General features: G+C 41.7%; 1 protein-coding gene across 1 annotated transcript in view; it reads right to left on the reverse strand.

Moving 5' to 3' along the window:
- Positions 1-5,482: 5,482 nt before the first annotated feature.
- The window catches only part of ASPSCR1 (ASPSCR1 tether for SLC2A4, UBX domain containing), a 99,630-nt gene continuing 85,642 nt past the window's right edge, over positions 5,483-19,470 (reverse strand). The window contains exons 13-16 of the mRNA XM_077251411.1: positions 9,414-9,465; positions 6,123-6,192; positions 5,861-6,039; positions 5,483-5,745 (exon numbers count right to left, since the gene is read on the reverse strand). Of these exons, the coding sequence (XP_077107526.1) occupies positions 5,735-5,745; positions 5,861-6,039; positions 6,123-6,192; positions 9,414-9,465 (312 nt within the window). The 3' untranslated portion in view covers positions 5,483-5,734. The remainder of the gene's footprint in view (positions 5,746-5,860; positions 6,040-6,122; positions 6,193-9,413; positions 9,466-19,470) is intronic.

The following is a 19,470-nucleotide window of genomic DNA, read 5'->3' on the forward strand; positions in this document are numbered from 1 at the left end:
AGTACATAACACAGCCCACGTACTATATAGCACAGCCCACGCAGTATATAGCAGCCACGCAGTATATAACACAGGCGACGTAGTATATAACACAGGGCACTTAGAATACAGCACAGCCCACGCAGTATATAACACTGCCCATGTAGTATATAGCACAGCCCCCGCAGTATATCACACAGCCCACGTAGTATATAACACTGCCCATGTAGTATATAGCACAGCCCCCGCAGTATATCACACAACCCACGCAGTATATCACTGCCCATGTAGTATATAGCACAGCCCACGTATATAACACAGCCCATGTAGTATATAGCACAGCCCCCACAGTATATCACACAGCCCACGCAGTATATAACACTGCCCATGTAGTATATAGCACAGCCCTCGCAGTATATCACACAGCCCACGCAGTATATCACACTGCCCATGTAGTATATAGCAGAGCCCCCGCAGTATATCACACAGCCCACGCAGTATCACACTGCCCATGTAGTATATAGCACAGCCCCCGCAGTATATCACACAGCCCACGTAGTATATCACACTGCCCGTGTAGTATATAGCACAGCCTCCGCAGTATATCACACAGCCCACGCAGTATATCACACTGCCCATGTAATATATAACACTGCCCATGTAGTATATAGCACAGCCCTCGCAGTATATCACACAGCCCACGCAATATATCACACTGCCCATGTAATATATAACAGCCCTCGCAGTATATCACACTGCCCATGTACTATATAGCAGAGCCCCCGCAGTATGTTACACAGCCCACGTAGTATATAACACTGCCCATGTAGTATATAGCACAGCCCACACAGTATGTCGCACAGCCCACGCAGTATGTCACACAGCCCACGCAGTATTTAGCAGTGTGGGCACCAAATTCCTGTTAAAAAAAATAATTAAAATAAAAAATAGTTCTAGGCCGCTAAGTCTTCTGGGTAATTTCGCAATGCATCTCTGGGAACAGAAGATGGCGGCAGCCGCGTGCGGCTCGGCGGACTACGGTGGGTGAGAATAGTAGGTTTTTAATTTTTTTTATTTTTAACATTACATTTTTTTTACTATTGATGCCGCATAGGCAGCATCAATAGTAAAAAGTTGGGGATACACAGGGTTAATAGCAGCAGTAACGGAGTGCGTTACCCGCGGCATAACGCGGTCTGTTACCGCTGCCATTAACCCTGTGTGAGCGCTGACTGGAGGGGAGTCGGGAGTATGGAGCGGGCACCGGGCACTGACTGCGGGGAGTAAGGAGCGGCCATTTTGCCGCCGGACTGTGCCCATCGCTGATTGGTCGTGGCCGTTTTGCCGCGACCAATCAGCGACTTGGATTTCCATGACAGACAGATGCCGCGACCAATTAATATCCGTGACAGACAGACAGACAGAAGGACAGACGGAAGTGACCCTTAGACAATTACATAGTAGATGTTTTAAATATTGTTTCAATAAAAGAAAAATCTTTTTCTCTCGTCACTTCATACCTTTACTAGGGAATTTGTGTAAGCCAACAGTATCATATGCAGTATATAAAATAGGGGGCAGGTTACTGAAGGATCAGTGACCAGTCAGCATTATGAATAGCTGAACAGAGCACCACATAAAGACCTCCCCCCCCACAGGCCGCCCCGAAGCACAGAAAACTACAAATATGGATTAAACAACATGAACAAGACAGATTTCATCAACCAAGATATTGTAATCAGTATAAGGCCGGCATCACACTAGCGAGTTTTATGGACGTATGAGAGGTGCAGAAAATACGGATTGCATACGGTACAATGATTCTCTATGGTCCAGCTCCTATCATCTGCCGTATTTTACTGATCCGTATTATACGGTCTTGTACGGCCGTAGAAAATTGCAGCATGCTGCGTTTGTCACCGTATTGCGCAAAAAAATCGCCAATGAAAATCTATGGGGCGAGAAAAATACGGATTACACACGGACCATGAGTGTGACTTGCGAGAAATACGCACCGGTGTTATAGAGAAAAGCCGGCAATTCAGTGCGGTGTACAGTAAAATCACAGTGACAGAATAGAATAGAATAGGTACAATAAATGTCTACACATAGAATAGGTATATATATATGTCAGTGAGACACACACATATATATATATTTATATTTCATACAGCGCTAGATATCATAAAAGCCGGTAATTCAATTGCCGGCTTTTGCTATCTCCTTCCCAAAATTGTGCAAAATTTGGGCCCTCTAGTTATTAAATTAAAGGGTTAAATCGCAGAAAAAATTGGCGTGGGCTCCCGCGCAATTTTCTCCGCCAGAGTGGTAAAGCCAGTGACTGAGGGCAGATATTAATAGCCTAGAGAGGGTCCATGATTATTGGCCCCCCCTGGCTAAAGACATCTGCCCCCAGCCACCCCAGAAAAGGCACATCTGGAAGGCCCAGATTTTGCACATACACACTACTAACATTAGTAGTGTGGAATATGCAAAAAAAAAAAAAAGGGATATGAGATGGTTTACTGTATGTAAACAATGTCTCATATCATGTCGGGTTTGGGAAGGAGATAGCAAAAGCCGGCAATTGAATTACCGGCTTTTATGCTATCTAGCGCTGAATTTATATATATATATATATATATATATATATATATATATATATATATATATATATATATATATATATATATATATATATATATATATATATATATATATATATATATATATATTATATATATATATATATATATTATATATATATATATATATATACCTCAATGACATATATATATATATATATATATATATACTGTATATATGTTTTAACGAACATTTGAGCACATAAATCCATTAGATGTCAGTTTTGCAAGCCTGCGAGAAAATATCGAAGTAAGGATGCCATACGGATTACATATGGAGGATGACATGTGCAAAATACGCTGACACACCCTGCCTACGGATGACATACGGATCACTATTTTGGGAACATTTCTGCGTATTAAGGCCGTAAAAAACGGACCGTAATTTCATACGCTGAGTCTGACGCCGGCCTAACAGCACCAACCTGACACTCTATAGTTTACTGAGCACAATCCTGCTGACAGGTTCATTTTAAGGTTGTTTTAGACAGGTTTGTTTTACAAAGATTTAGAAACTGATTAACAGCAAAATTCATATGAAAAATACTTTAAATACTCTGAATAAGCTTCCTGCTGGTTTTACTGGGAGAGCTTTCCCACTATAATCAGTCGGAAACTTATTCAGAGAGTATTTGATGTGGATTTCAGAGCAGAATCAGTTTCTAAATCCTTGAAAGAAAAAAAAAAAACAACCTCTAAACGTACTGTGAGAATGCTGATTGGTGGAGTTAAAAATCCTATAAGTACCTATCAGATATTTATGGTATAAACTTTCGATATGTCATAAATGTCACAGAAGGTAAAACCCTAACTTTTAGTGCAGCTCCAGGATTGGTTCAGTAAAACAATGTGGCCCTTGGACCAAAAAAAGTTATGCACCCTTGCGCTAGATGCTGCAGAAGTTGCGAGGGAGAATGGTCAGTGTGACTTGAGAATTGGTACCACCCCTATGACCCTTTCAGGTGCTTTAAATATAGCTTATTTTCATAGTTTCTACATCTGCCCAAATATGCAAAGGCATCCCTATCAACCTATTATGACCCTGGAGAGTTGATAGGTTTCGGTCAGGGAGCTTTAAACTCTACTCAAATAAGTTGGAAAACCCTATTTGCCCAATGTGAATTCTGGGGTGTGCCCAATGTAAAGAAAGCTTTGTGCCTAGCCTTTTATAACGGATATCACCTAGCTTCACACATTGTTGGCTCGCAGTGTTACTTATGTGATAACATCTTTCTTCTCAGCTTGTCATTCAGGAATGAGAACCCACCAATATGAGTTGTAAGAATGTTTTCTTTAAATAATACTTCACATTTTTCATAAAGTCTCGTTAGTAATAATGAAAATATATAGTCTAATTTCTTAACTTGTGAGTTCTACCTAATTGTGGATTTATAGAACGTCACCCAACTTTCCCAGATGTAACCGAGAAAAGGTTAACCTGGGTTCCTAACTTGATAGGAAATATCAACTGAAGAAATTATTAGAAAATTCATTTCTAAGCATTCTTTGGGCGATGCTTTGGCTGTCACCACAGATCCCACTTACAGAATAAGCACAGAAATTCTCAATCCAACCACATGTATTCATTCTCTTCTGATGAATCTGCAGCCGGATCACAAGTTGCTTATCTCATCTCTGAGAACATACTGCTCGTCATTTGCAATTTTGGCCGCTCTTCAAAGAAATTTATGGAGCAAATTGGGAAACTTTTTCATGAGCATCTTGAGAAACACTTCCGAAAACAGACTGAGTCCTTCAGACAGTGTGACTCCTCTCTGTGCAGCAAACCTCCCAAAAGTTTTCTTTCCCCCTTTTCTAAAACATCCCCTAAATTCTCTTTAAACTCAATCTCTCTAAATACCAAGCGGTCCCTTTGCGTCTGCTAAAACTATAGCTCCTCTTTAACTCCGCTGTCAACCCACCCCCTCTACTTTAAGCATTTGGAAATCATTAGGCATGAAGGAAAACATTCCCTGACTAGAGACAAAGACAGGTGTTGCTTTGATGCTTGGTCAATTGATATTAAGTTGTGTGGGTAGGGAGGGGAGAAGTGACAGTCGCCAGTGGAAAGGTGCAGGTCCTTAATTAACTTTCCATATGCACTTTGGTGTCGGAGCAGTCACAATTAATGACATCTGAGCACACAAAGACCAGGAGTGTCGTTATATATTCAGGTCTGTTTTCCATGCTTCATCAGAGAAAAGAAAATTGTGTAGTTGTAGAACGAGGTGACGCAAAATATTATCAGGAACACTGAGTGCATTTTATTCCTTCCTAGCTTTTTATAAATGCCAAAGATTGTCCCTTTTATCAGCTCCGGCATCTCATGTGTGGCTCAGACGCAACCTCACTGAGGAAGCTGTGCCAACAAAGGACAATTTCAACCCAGGAAAAGCACCAGCCAAGGAAAGCACGGGGTGGAGGAAACAGAGAGTACAGACAAACTCGAGGTAAAAAGGACCTTTTCAGCTTGGGTTCCTTGTTGTTGGAGGATGAGTAATTAGCAAAGTCAATATGGTGAAGTGGAAAGAGATCAGAGCCAAGTAGCTGACTTCAAAGACATTTGGACATTTTAAGTAGTCTCCTGCATCGTTAACACAAGGCTGTGTTGTGCTGTCGGAGGCATCATTTTGGATCATTATCCAACGCAGCTAGAAAACAGCTTCCAAAAGGACATGTTCATCTATTAAAAGTTTTTTTGTTTGTTTTTTTTCCACTTACAGAACATTACCATCAATCTAGACAAGAGTCGTCACACCATACCAAATGTCAAACTCACCGGATTCACAGCACTGGCTCACATGCTGTAAGCAAAGGTTAACGTTGTGTGTAACAGAAAAATAACGGGGAAAAAAAGGCATAGCAAAAAAGAATCTTTAATTTGTTTAATTTAATGATGCAAACAACTTTCCTTGTGCGCACTTATTTCAGCACTGCTGAAGCAAGACGTGACGCGCATGTAGTACAATTACATCTGTGTCAGTTCAACCTTAGGAACTTGCAAGATCCTATCAACCAATCAATGCAGAACGTTCAACCGCAGAAAGAACTCCAAATAACTGGTAACCAGACGGTTTAGTGCCTCAGACTCCTGTAAAGAGGAACGTTACTCAGTTCTTTCCTGAGGAAATCAGAAGCATCAGCAATTAGCATGTGAATGTAGAAGGTACATTCAGGAAGCGTAATCTATAGCCTAAACCCAGACCACGTGGGGCTCAGCTATGTGCACTCATTACCTGGCAGTTTCAACCACTTGGGTACTTTGCCGTGATCCCTTTGAACTTGCTGATGAGAATCAGGGATTCCTGACAGCTCTTCATAATTCTCCGGTGCTCTGTGAGCTGCCTGTAAGCCATTGTCCAGATACTCCTCCATCACAGGTGCTGCTGACACAGCTGGGATACGTGGCATGGCCCTGGCGAGGTAGAACGTCATCACTGAGGACAAGTGGACAGCAACACGTTGTGCCCTTCTATATTAAATTAAAGCCTCAGTTACCTGGCAATGATAATGTCAGCCTGAGAAAGAGATATTGCTTCATTCACAAAGTTTTGCCGCAGAAATTGTTCTGTAAAGTGAAAAGGGAGATGTATGTAAATAATAAAACGTTCCCGTTATTTTTGTACATGTAGAGATAATGTGAAGCCATAATGTGGGGAATTTGATTGGCCAGGAGCTAGTAACATGTAACACAAGTCATCTACAATATTACTAGGTCCCTATAGATCAGGGATCCGTAACTTGTGGCTCACGGGACCATGATGTGTGGCTTAGCAGCTGTCTGCCAGCTTGGTGCATTAGCACCAGATCTAGCAAACAGAAGAGCGAGACTCCAGATAGTGACTTTTGTGAGTAGACCCACATAGAAAAGCAGATCTTGATGCTTATATACTGGCCTTGGAGTTTGACATAGGATGATATTGCAAGATAGAGTGCTGATGATGCTAGAATACCAAATGAGGGTACAATGGGAAGTTCTAGATGCAAGTATACTGCCTCAGCGTGATTTCTGTGGGGAGGCTTTAGCTATCATACCGATAATAGGGGCTCTGGGTGTCACTACTGTGAGGGAGGGGGGGGGAGCAGTAGCTGAGTAACGGTATTCGAGGGGCTCTGGATGTGTCTCGTGACCCTCTCAGAGCCAAATGTGGTTCTTCCGGTAAAAAAGATTTTGGGATCACTGCTGTAGACTCATTTGATAGGTAGCTAACTGCCCATACTGACAGGTTTATAATGTACATGGGTGTGAGAATATAATAATAATCTTAATATTAGATAGCGCTAACATATTCTGTAGCGCTTTACAGATTGCATTTTGGGAAATCATTTTGGATAAACAACCCCCCCTGTTCACTTGTGTAAGGCTACTTTCACACTAGCGTCGGCCCGACGTGCGTTGTGAAAGTAATGCCCGACGTGGGCAGCGGAGGCAGTTTTACAACGCTCCCGCTGCCCCATTGTAATGTCCGGGGAGGAGGGGGCAGAGTTTCGGCCACGCATGCGCGGACGAAAATGGTGGACATAACGCGCAAAAAAACTTAACATGTAACGTTTTTTTGTGCCGACGGTTCGCCAAAACACGACGCAACCGTCGCACGACGGTTGCGACGTGTGGCACTCCGTCGCAATGCATCGCTAATGAAAGTCTATGGAGAAAAAACGCATCCTGCGGGCAACTTTGCAGGATGCGTTTTTTCTACTTAACAACGCATTGCGACGTGCGTCGAACGACGCTAGTGTGAAAGTAGCCTTAGTGTTCTATTGAGTGTGTGATGTAATAGGCTGTATGTGATATTTTATTGGCGACGACTTTCGAGAAGCAGCGGCCAGGTTCTAGCACAAACTTTTTTTTAAACTTTTTTTCACTTACAGACGCTAAGGCTACTGAAAGATAATCCATGCAGAAGCAACTGCAGGCAAAATGTACAATTATATGGCTACTATTCAGATGGAGGTCTGTCATTATAATACAAAGACATTTTGAGTTTTCCAGAATGAGAAAAGCTCTTACAAAGCAGCTCTCTGATCTAGCTCATAGAGGGGATGTCCCATGATGTTCACACCTTCATAAAACATATGCTGTAGACTTATCTTTCATGGCACTCCCATTTTAACCCCTTAGTGATCAAGCCAATTTTGAGCTTAATGACCTCACCAAATTTTACAATTCTGATCAGTTTCATTTTATGTTGTAATAAATCTGGAATGCTTCAGAGGATTCCACTGATTCTGAGTGTTGTTTCGTCGCATATTGTACTTCATGATAGTGGTAAAATGTATTCGATATGACGTGCGTTTATTTGTGGGGAAAAAATGGAAATTAGGCAAAAATTTAGAAAATGTCGCAACTTTCAAACTTTTAATTTCTATGCCCTTAAAATAAAAAGAGTCTCGTTACACAACATAGTTTAGAAATAACATTTCCCACATGTCTACTTTACATCAGCACAATTTATGAAACAATCTTTTTTTGTTAGGAAGTTAGAAGGGTGAAAGGTTGACCAGCAATTTCTAATTTTTCCCCACAAAATTTACAAAACCATTTCTTTTTTTTTTTTAGGGACCACATCACATTTGAAGTGACTTTGAGGGGTCTATATGACAGAAAATACCCAAAAGTGACACCATTCTAAATTCTGCACCCCTCAAGGTGTTCAAAACCACATTCAAATTGTTTATTAACCCTTGAGTTACTTCAGGAGAACTGAAGCAATGTTGATGGAAAAAAAATGAACATTTAACTTTTTTCACAAAAAATGTATTTTAGGTCCAATCTTTTTTTTATTTTCACAGGGGTAACAGGAGAAAATAGACCACAAAATTTGTTGTGCAATTTCTCCTGATCACGCCGATACCTTGTTTGTGCTAGAAATCTGGGCGCACGACAGAGCTCGGAAGGGAAGGAGCGCCATTTTACTTTTTGAATGTAAAATTTGCTGGAACAATTGGTGGACGCCATGTCCGTTTGAAGAGCCCCTGATGTACATAAACAGTGGAAATCCCCCACAAGTGACCCCATTTTGGAAACCACAGCCCTCAAGGATTTTATCCAGGGGTATAGTGAGGATTTTGATCCCTTATGTACGACGCAGAATTTGATAACATTAGGTCGTCATACTGAACGCGTCGTCATTCGTGTTGAAAGCAAGTGCTCGCAACTCCAGTTTGCATCGGGTGCTCAGGTTTATACTGCACATGCCCATTTTTTTTCAGGAAGATGACGCGGAGGGACAGGGATGGATCAGGAGAGCCTGGAGATTGCGTGGGTTTCAGGGGGCATAATTTTTCTCTCCTCTGACATGTATATCATGTCAGAAAACAGAAAAAATAATTTTTGGGGGGAGTTTTCTGATCGCCGTTATTTACTGAATAACGGCAATCATGTGATGATCCCCCGGTAGCCAAGACCTCGGAGATTTTCTGATTCTGTGGGATGCTACAGCCTTATTCCCGATTGCTGTTTTAAAATGGCAATGAGGGAATAAGTACCCTTAGCAGCTGCCGTTTTAATGCGTGTCGGCGGTCATTAAGGGGTTAAACAGAGGATCCGAGGCTGGAAAAAAAAGCAACACCCTACATAATCAGATTATTTCATGACCTTGTGGGAAGTAATGTACAGTGCTCCACACAGACTGATGACATGGTGACATGGAAATGAGTAGTGCAATAAATAGGATTGTCCGAGAGTGACAGCACATATCAGAAAACAGCGTATTGTAACTTACCGTTTATGCATTACGGCTAAACACATTTCATGACAGAATACATTGGTTGTGCATAAGATCGTACCTTTCTGTTTTGGTGACCCAAAATGAACAACAGCAGCAGGAAAAAGCTGGGCCTAGGGGGTGAGATGACAAAATAGCAAATATCAGGCTGTGTATTCAATATAGTATGTAACAATCTAATGCAGAATCATCAGTACTCCGGATTGGAACCCTGCAATACACCTTCTACCAACATCCCCGAGTACCTTTTCTGATCTTTAGTCCCGGCCCGATGCTATCATTGCTGTGAGACACACACAATGTACAGCCAGGCCTACTAATCAGAAGACATGGTAGGAATGCTGACAGGTAGGAGGGGGTACACAGGGTTTTCGTCTGGTGACCATAAACTATAGGGTCCTGCAAATCAACTTGCTCATCTCTACAAATGTTTTGGATAATAAAGTTCTATCATTTTCCAATATACAGTAGCTTTTACACTAATTGTTCACGGTTTTAAGTGCTCTGCTTGTTGTCATTCCATAAAGATCTGTCCTGGACATGCAGGTAAATGGCTCGTGACAGTATGAGCGCTTTGATAACGAATACTAACCAATGTGACAAAGCCAGCAATGCTGTTCTAACAATTCCATGCTTGAGAAAGGAACAGCCATCCATACGATATATTCATTCTAATATCCCAGGTCAGAAATAGATGAGAGCAATGAATTCTGCTTGAATCGTTTGTTAATTATTTGATCCAGCAAAAAGATAAACCGACACCACCCTACGTTTTTCGGTCTTGGACATCTGTATGTTGAGGGAATTGGCCGTAGTCTCGGGATAGCGAGCACAAGTCACTGTTCTCATCTATGTAATTGTAACCAGTCCTGCAGCTAAGTATTCATCACATTACCAGCGCAGACACCCACTGGGAGAAAAAAAATAAAAAGATTTCTACTGAATGACAGCAAGTGGAGATCTCAAAAACTGTAAGGCAGGAAATGTATTATATGTACAGGAAATATATGGCAACAATGGAAAACCTTTTCATTGTACAAACGTAACATGGCTGGGATAAACCTTTAAAACCCATAAGTAAAGATGAGGGAGGAAGGAAGAATATTGCATTGCAATATATAGTTATGGAAGCCACTCGTAAGGACAGCATGTGCAGTAAATAAAGATATCTTGTCATTCCTCTGCTCTTGAAATACTCTGTACACACATACAGTCTGTGGGACAGATAGCGACTAGAGAATACATCTTGAAAATGGGACAAATCCCCCGAAAATTCCATGTAACTAGGGCCTTTGAAGTGAAACGTGGGTAGTGTTTATTGTTACATGCTGGTCCCTTCAGACAGGTGGAAGATCTCTACCATCCTGTAAAACAAATGTACCTCTTCTCAAGTTAAGACAACCGATGTAAATGGAGAATGTCTGTATCCCACTGCCACCAGTGTGTAGAATGTTACAGCCAAAGTCTATGGGACCTGAGATTTCTACATGGATTTCCATGCTGACCAGCACTTGACCTCTGAAAGAGTACATAACCTTTATTTTTCCTTTTTGCAAATTAGTGGGGGTCTCAGTTATTTGTTTGAAACACTTGTCTGATTGTTGGATGAGAGCTGCTCAAGAAACAGGAGTGCCTTGCTCTTCCTTGAGCGTTCATAGAGTGGTGTACCGGCTCAATGTGAGCTTATGAGACATGTTCTGAGCAAATGGTGGGGGTCTCAGGACCCAAACACCACCAATCTGCAGGCTTCGGTGCCCAATCACAGAGTTGAAAATATACAATTATGTGTAGGTGTCCTGTAAAGAGGACCTGTTACCAGGTGATAAGTGGCCAGTTTGTTTTTTTTCTTTTAAGTCCGCCATTCAGTTCCAGAGATATGGGCTTTTTTCGTGCTACTTTTTCTGATCTTTACAGGGATAATGTGCACATAGGATTCTGTGGGGGGGGGGGGGAAATGTCTTTAGACTTCGCATTATGGTAAAGACCAGAAAAATTAGAACTTAATTAAAAGGCCCAAATCTCCTGAACCATATGGCGGATTTAATTAAAACAGAATACTCAGGGGAGCAGCGGGAATAAAATATGAGCAAAAAAATTGGCCACTTTTGACCTGGGGACAGGTTCTATTTAAAGATGTAGCCATTCTTTGTTTTTTTGTGCTTTTGCTTTTTTCTCTTTATCTTCCAAGAAGCAATAACTTTTTAAATTACTATTTCCGTCAATGTAGCCGCATGAGAACTTGTTTTTTATTGGACCTGTATGAAGGCTTGTTTTTTGCACACTGAGCTGTAGATTTTATTTATTTTATTTTTTTTGAGGGGGGAGGGGGGGGAGTGCAGCAACTGAAAAATGGCAAATGTGGTATTTTAATTATTCATTCCTTGTTAACTGTGCGAGTTAAATCGTTTTATATTTTCATTAGATTAGACTTTTGCGGACACTGCGATACCAAATATGCTTATGTTTCTTTTTCTTTGGAGTGGGACAAGGTTTGTATTGTGATTTTTCTTTCAATATTTGAATACTTTAGACATTTATTTACTCCCCTAGGGGGACTTGAACCTGTCATCTTTTAGTAGGTATGCTTTGCAGTACATAATAAAAACAGTGATATCCTATGAAGCCCAGCCAAAGACGCACCAAGACGGCTGGAACGGGGCCTTCATTAGGCTACCGGCTGACTTGGTATTCAGTTGGCACCCCGAGCCCATACCATTTTAAAATATTTTAATGCCACAGTCAGTGATTGACATTGGCATCTCAGTGCCTAATTAGCAGTGTTTGGAGCTACAGTGGGGAAAATAAGAATTTGATACACTGCCGTTTTTGCAAGTTTTCCCACCTAAAAAGAATGTAAAGGTCTGTAATTTTTATCGTAGGTACACTTCAACTGTGAGAGGCAGAATCTAAAAATTAAAACAGAAAATCACATTGTGTGATTTTTTCATTATTTGCATGAAATAAGTATTTGATACAATAGAAAAACAGAACTGTAATATTTGGTTCCTGAAAACTTTGTTTGCTATTTCAGAGGTCAGACATTTCCTGTGACTCTTGACCAAATTTGCACAGACTGCAGCAGGGATTTTGGCCCACTCCTCCTCATAGATCTTCTCCAAATCTTTCCGGTTTCAGGACTGTTGATGGGCAACATTGAGTTTCAGCTCCCTCCAAAGACTTTCTATTGGGATCAGGTTGGAGACTGGCTAGGCCACTCCAGGACCTTGACATTCTTTTTGCAGAGCCACTCCTTAGTTGCTATGGCTGTGTCTTTTAGGTTATTGTCTTGCTGGAAGATCCAACCACGACCCATCTTCAATGCTCTTACTGAGGGAAGGAGGTTGTTGGCTAAAATCTCACGATATATGACCCTATCCATCCTCCCTTCAATACGGTGCAGTCGTCCTGTCCCCTTTGCAGAAAAGCGCACCCAAAGAATGTTTCCCCCATCATGCTTCACGGTTGATATGGTGTTCTTCTGGTTGTACTCATCCTTCTTCCTCCAAACAGTGGAGTTGATACCAAAAAGTTCTATTTTGGTCTCATCTAACCACATGACCTTCTCCCATGCCTCTTCTGGATTATCCAGATGGTCATTGGCGAACAGGCCTGGACATGTGCTTGCGTGACCTGCAGGATTTTAATCCCTGACGACATAGTGTGTTACTAACGGTAATGTTTGAGACTGTGGTCCCAGCTCTCTTCAGGTCATTGACCAGGTCCTCCCGTGTAGTTCTGGGCTGATTCCTGACCTTTCTCCAAATCATCCTTGCCTTACGAGGTGAGATCTTGCATGGAGCCCCAGACAGAGGAAAATTGGCAGTCATCCACAAGCTGCTTGACTATTGTCCTGTAGCCCATCCCAGCCTTGTGCAGGTCTACAGTTTTGTCCCGGGTGTCCTTATACAGCTCTTTTGGTCTTGGCCATGGTGGAGAGGTTGGAGTGTGATTGATTGTGTTGGTGAACAGGTGTCTTTTATTCAGGTAACAAGCTCAAAGAGGTGCAATTAATTAATAGAGGTAATGAGTGAAGAGTAGGAGGGAAAAACTAACAGGTCTGTGAGACCGAAAATCCTTGCTGGATGGTAGGTGATAAAATTCTTATCTAATATATAAAGCTGAATGAGTGTGTGTGTGTGTGTGTCTATGTCCGGAATTGGCATTTGCACGGTTGCAGCTACAGCCACAAAATTTTGCACAGTCACACGTCTGGACCCCGAGAGCGTCATAGGCTATGTTGTGAGGTGAAATTTTAACACCGCGCTTTCCAATTCACCAAACAATTTTGCCCCTATATACATAATGGGGAAAAAGTGAAAGGAAAAGTGTTGGAGGCAAATTGACAGCTGCCAGATGTGAACAAGGGGAACTTAGAGCAATGGCGCCAAAGAGTATATACCATACAGTTGCTAAGGTGGGTCCCCGACATGGGATACTCACCACACACAGGGATCTGAACACACACACAAAATGCGCCACACACTACCACAGGCTTGAAAACATATATACCACTCTCAACACACAATTCACCACACATACACCAACCTCGCCACATAAAAGTCGAAACACAAAAGTCACCGCTCAAAACTCGCCACGCGCAAAGTTCGCCACATGCAAAACTTGCCACATGCAAAACTAGGCTCACGCAAAACTAGCCACGTGTGCAAAACTCACCTCATGGAAATCTCGCCACACGCGGAAAAATTGCCACATGCGCAAAAGTTGCAACACATGCAAAAGTTGCCTCACACAAAACTTGCACATACTCAAAACGCACCACACATAAAAGTCGCCACGCGCAAAACTCGCCATGCGCAAAACTTGCTGCACACAACTTGCTACACTAACCTGTCACATGCAACTCGACACAGAAAAAGTTGCTACACGCATGTCGCCACACAAAACTCATCTCACAAAAGTCGCTACATGCATATAGCCCCACGCAACTCAACACACACAACTTGACACATGAAACTCGCCCTAAAACACACACAAGTCTGGTATTATCCTTCAAAAAAAAAATCTGATTAATAAGCAGACAAACTACAAGAGAAACAAATGTACCATATAATAATAATAATAATAATAATTTTTATTTATATAGCGCCAACATATTCCGCAGCGCTTTACAACTTATAGAGGGGACTTGTACAGACAATAGACATTACAGCATAACAGAAATCACAGTTCAAAATAGATACCAGGAGGAATGAGGGCCCTGCTCGCAAGCTTACAAACTATGAGGAAAAGGGAAGACACGAGAGGTGGATGGTGGATGGATATAGGAAATACGGCAGCTGTCAGTCACATGACCTGTCTATTATGTGTATGCGTGAGCTAATATATACTGCCAGGGGGGAGGGCTTCCTGTTGGCTGGGGATTTATCAGGCTGCCAATTTAGCTTACAAATACTGAGGTAAAAATACTGACCAAATAACGTGTGAACGAGGTCTAATACAGGAGGAGATGACACACACATATATACTATATACAGGAGGAGATGACATACAGGTACATACTATATACAGGGGAGATGACACACAGGTATATACTATATACAGGAGATGACTTACAGGTATATACTATATACAGGAGGAGATGACATACAGGAATATACTATATATAAGAGGAGATGACATACAGGTATATACTACATACAGAAGGAGATGACACACAGGTATATACTATATACAAGAGATGACTTACAGGTATATACTACATACAGAAGGAGATGACACACAGGTATATACTATATACAAGAGGAGATGACTTACAGGTATATACTATATACAGGAGGAGATGACATACAGGTATATACTATACAAAAGAGATGACACATAGGTATATAGAGGAGATGACATACAGCAGGTATATACTATATATAGGAGGAGATGACATACAGGTATATACTATATACAGGAGGAGATGACACATAGGTATATACAATATACAGGAGGAGATGACATACAACAGGTATATACTATTTGCAGGCTAGATGGCATACAGGTATATACTATATACAGGAGAGATAACATACAGGTATATACTATATACAGGAGATGACATACAGGTATGTACTATATAGGAGATGACATACAGGTATATACTATATACAGAAGAGATGACATACAGGTATATACTATATACAGGAGGAGATGACATACAGCAGGTATATACTATTTACAGGGGAGGTGACATACAGGTATATACTATATACAGGGGAGATGGCATACAGGTATATACTATATACAGGAGATGACATACAGGTGTATACTATATATAAGGGAGATGACAAACGTATATACTGAGGGGAAAATGAGAGGTGTGAGGTGAAAATGAGAGGTGTGAAGTGAAAATGAAAAGGTGTGAGTGCAAAATGAGAGGAGTGAGGGAAAATAGTGGAGTAATCAAATGACAGATGTGAGGTCGAAATGACAAGTGTTGGGGGGAATGAGAGGAGTGAGTGAGGGGAAAATGAGAGGTGTGAGGGGGAAAATAAGAGGTGTGAGGGAGAAAATGAGAGATGTGAGGGGGAAAAAGAGTGGCGTGATGGGAAAATAAGAGAAGTGAGGTGCTATAACTAACCACAGATATTTACCAGGCAACACCGGGCTCTTCTGCTAGTTTCATGCAATAAAATGCAAATTATTTAAAAATCACAGAATGTGATTTTCTGTTTTTTTTATTTTTAGATTTAGCCCCTTGCAGTTGACGTGTACCTACAATAAGAATTACAGACCACTTCATTCTTTGTAGGTGGGAAAACTTGCAAACTCGGCAGTGTATCAAATACGGTACTTATTTTCCCCACTGTTGCTTCGGTCACTGATGTTATAGGCAGGTGCTGGCTGTTTCACAAGCCAGGACCTACTGTGCACAGAGCAGGCCTAGTTCGTTAAGAGCTAAAAGGCGTATTCCCATAATTTAAAGTAATGGCCTATTCCTATGATTGGTGAAAGTTTAACCTCTACAGATGTAGATAGTGAATGGGCTGCAATATTGGCTTAGGCTACGTTCACATTTGCGGTGTGCGCCGCAGCATCGCCGCCGCAACGCACAGCGCAAATGTGAACACATGCACAACGCTGCTTTTTGCGCCGCATGCGTCCTTTTTTCCATTGATTTTGGACGCAGCAAAAATGCAACTTGCTGCGTCCTCTGCGCCCCGACGCGGGCGCCGCAGGGACGCATGCGGCGCAAAAAGCAAGTGCACCGCATGTCCATGCGCCCCCATGTTAAATATAGGGGCGCATGATGCATGCGGCGCCGCTGCGGCGCCCGACGCTGCGGCGCTAGCCGCAAATGTGAACGTAGCTTACGTGCTGCGTCCTCTAAACCAGCAGAGCTGCACCTTAGTTTTCAAGATCAGTGGATCCCAGAAGCTATACTTCTACTGATCAAGTGCTGCCATATTAAAGTGACATACATTAACTATTAAATGGAGAAAAAAAAATTATTTATCTCACTTGTTTCAGAAGCCTGACCAGAAAGATGAGATATTAAGCTAAATCTGCTAATGAGTCCATTAAATAGGAGAATTATGTTAAGTTATCACTACCCCATTTTTTATAGGATTTGTGAACTTGGGTGGTATCCAATCGCCACAATACTGGCATACAAGGATGGGTGCATACCTGGCCTTTTTTTTCACCAAAGGGTAACCTGCGATTAGTGCAAATGTGCTTATTTTCTTATCTCTCCAAGTGATATGGAGGGATTCTGGTAGGGGACATATTTCCTAGAAGTTTCCTCTCTTTTTAAAAGATGATATCACATTGTTCAACTCCAATTAATGCAACTGGACAGTAACATCAAAAAGATAAAACTGGATCACCAGTGCACCTGCATACCAGAAGGCGTCCATACTTTCAATGTCTATTACTACCAGGTGCGTCACAAGGACTGAGCCAAGCCTATGTCCTTGCATCATCTGGTCCCTGGGAATCAAGCACATAAAGTTCAGAACGTGTGCTGATGTGTATGACGGGAGATGACATAGCGCTGTAGACTCCTCAGGGCTGTAGAAATTTCAGCTCTATTCAAGTGAATGGGATTGTTTTAGTGGCAGGGACATATATTTATGCAAGTTCTATTTAAATGAATAGAACAGTCAGAAATATCTGCAAGAAAATCTGCTGTGTGTGAATAAACCGTAAGGAGTGCTGCCCGTGTAGGTCAGATGGGTGCAGCATATGAAGCAGGACTTTTTAACATTTCCTTTCTATCTGTATTGTGTAAGGTTGCATGCCATCAGAAAACAAAGACAGCTTTCCGTAAACTTTAATTACAGAGTACCAGACATGGTCAAAACTCAGAGAGAGAACACTCGCCAAAGCTTTGATGTTTCATCTGTAGGGATTTCACTATTTAGAGAAAGGACAGCTTAGAAAGGGCCCCTCGCTCCCCCTTGAAACACACTAGCCCCCTTTAAACACAACATTTCTTTTATGCACGCGGGAAGCTGGAAAATGAGGTTTGTGTAGCGTGTTAGTGCTGGAATTTTTTAATAACCTCCTCTCTCTCTTTACTCTTCCCCCCCAATTATCGTGGTGAATAATTAACATAGTGAAGGAGATAACTAAAGCCAGCATCTCCAAACTGAAAGATCTTTAGTTCAAAGCGTGTCCCTTTTTTTGTCCATTCCCCCTGGTGCCGCCACTAAAACTTCCTTGTCAGTCAATCTCTGGGCAAACACTTCAAAGCCTCGTGAGGAAAAAGGCCCCGAGGGTCACAGAGAATTCATTGCAGGGAGGAACAGGCCGCACATACACCCAGCAATGGGAACACAAAGACAACTGAGCTCTGCGACACTGAGCCACAGATACACAAAGAATAAAGTCATACAGTGAAGAAGAAAAAAAAGTATAAATAGTGGAGGGAAATAAAAAAGAGTGGCGGAGACGAGAAGAACAGAGAGGAGGTATTCTGTACATCTGTCACCAAATCTATGTTTGTTTCTTCAGACATAAACAGAAGAACATAACAATCAAGTGTCCCCGGGCAGGGAAAGCTGGTGGCATGTGCAGCATTCCTTCCATCCAAGGATGGTAGCTGATTAGTGCCACAGGTCTGTTTAGTTTGATGTCTGAAGATCAATGGGACCAAGAGCACTTCAAAGAGCAAGCCAGGGATGACGGGCAGAATCCAGAATGCAAACATTTAGAGACACATAGGATGATCTGAGAGCTTTTGAAATGACGTTTAAGGCTTGAGCGATGTCTTCTCAGAGAGCAGATCAAAAGCATCAGACAGGAAGGAACCACCAGCGAACAACGGAGAGGAACCAGAGCAACCAGAACAAGTACGCTATAATTATGGGGTCTGCGGCCATCCGGGAGAATCCAAGTGAGACCTTGACAAAACCTAAACTACCTTAATTATTAAAACTACTACTAGTATTTGGCAAAAAACATCCTGTGGCTGTGATGCAGAAAGGACACAAGGGTAAGATTCCATGAGAGATACCCTGAGAAGGCGGATCTGCTCAACCAAAACCAAGGGGAACGCCTGAGTCCTAGTCAGAAATCATTTCTGATTATTTACCACAACTTCAGTGAAAGGATAATGAAAGCTTCAGAGGTAGAAAAAAGGTGTGCTCACAAGACCAAAAAGCTCTCATTAGAAAATGGCCCGTTATTTAAATCAGGTTTTTTTATTATATGTATTTTTTTTTATTTTTTTTTTATGTTGCTAATGCTTTTTTTCACATCACAATCTTTATTAAAAAAAACAAAGGACTGAGGTGGGACCATTATCCAGAAGGCCATTTCTCTAGTAAGGTGTTGTAAGCACATTTGCTGTATGAAAATACACCTGATATACTAGTGTGGGCTCACCTGTGCTTAAAGGGGATCTGTCAGTAGGTTTATGCTATGTAATCTGACAGCAGCATGATGTAGGAGCAGGGACCCTACTTTCAGCAATGTGTCACTCATTGGGATTGTGTTGTTGCGCTTTCAATAAAACCTGTTGTCATCAGCAATAGATTATCATTACAGGACGAGGTGTCTTATACCAAGTAGTTCTCCTGTCCTGAGTAACCACACTCCCACTGATTAGCAGCTTTCTGCCTATGCATAGTGTACTCGGAAAGCTGCCAATCAGTGCTGTGGGCAGG

The sequence above is a fragment of the Ranitomeya variabilis genome, chromosome 4, assembly GCF_051348905.1.
Source record: "Ranitomeya variabilis isolate aRanVar5 chromosome 4, aRanVar5.hap1, whole genome shotgun sequence".
Classification (NCBI taxonomy): domain Eukaryota; kingdom Metazoa; phylum Chordata; class Amphibia; order Anura; family Dendrobatidae; genus Ranitomeya; species Ranitomeya variabilis.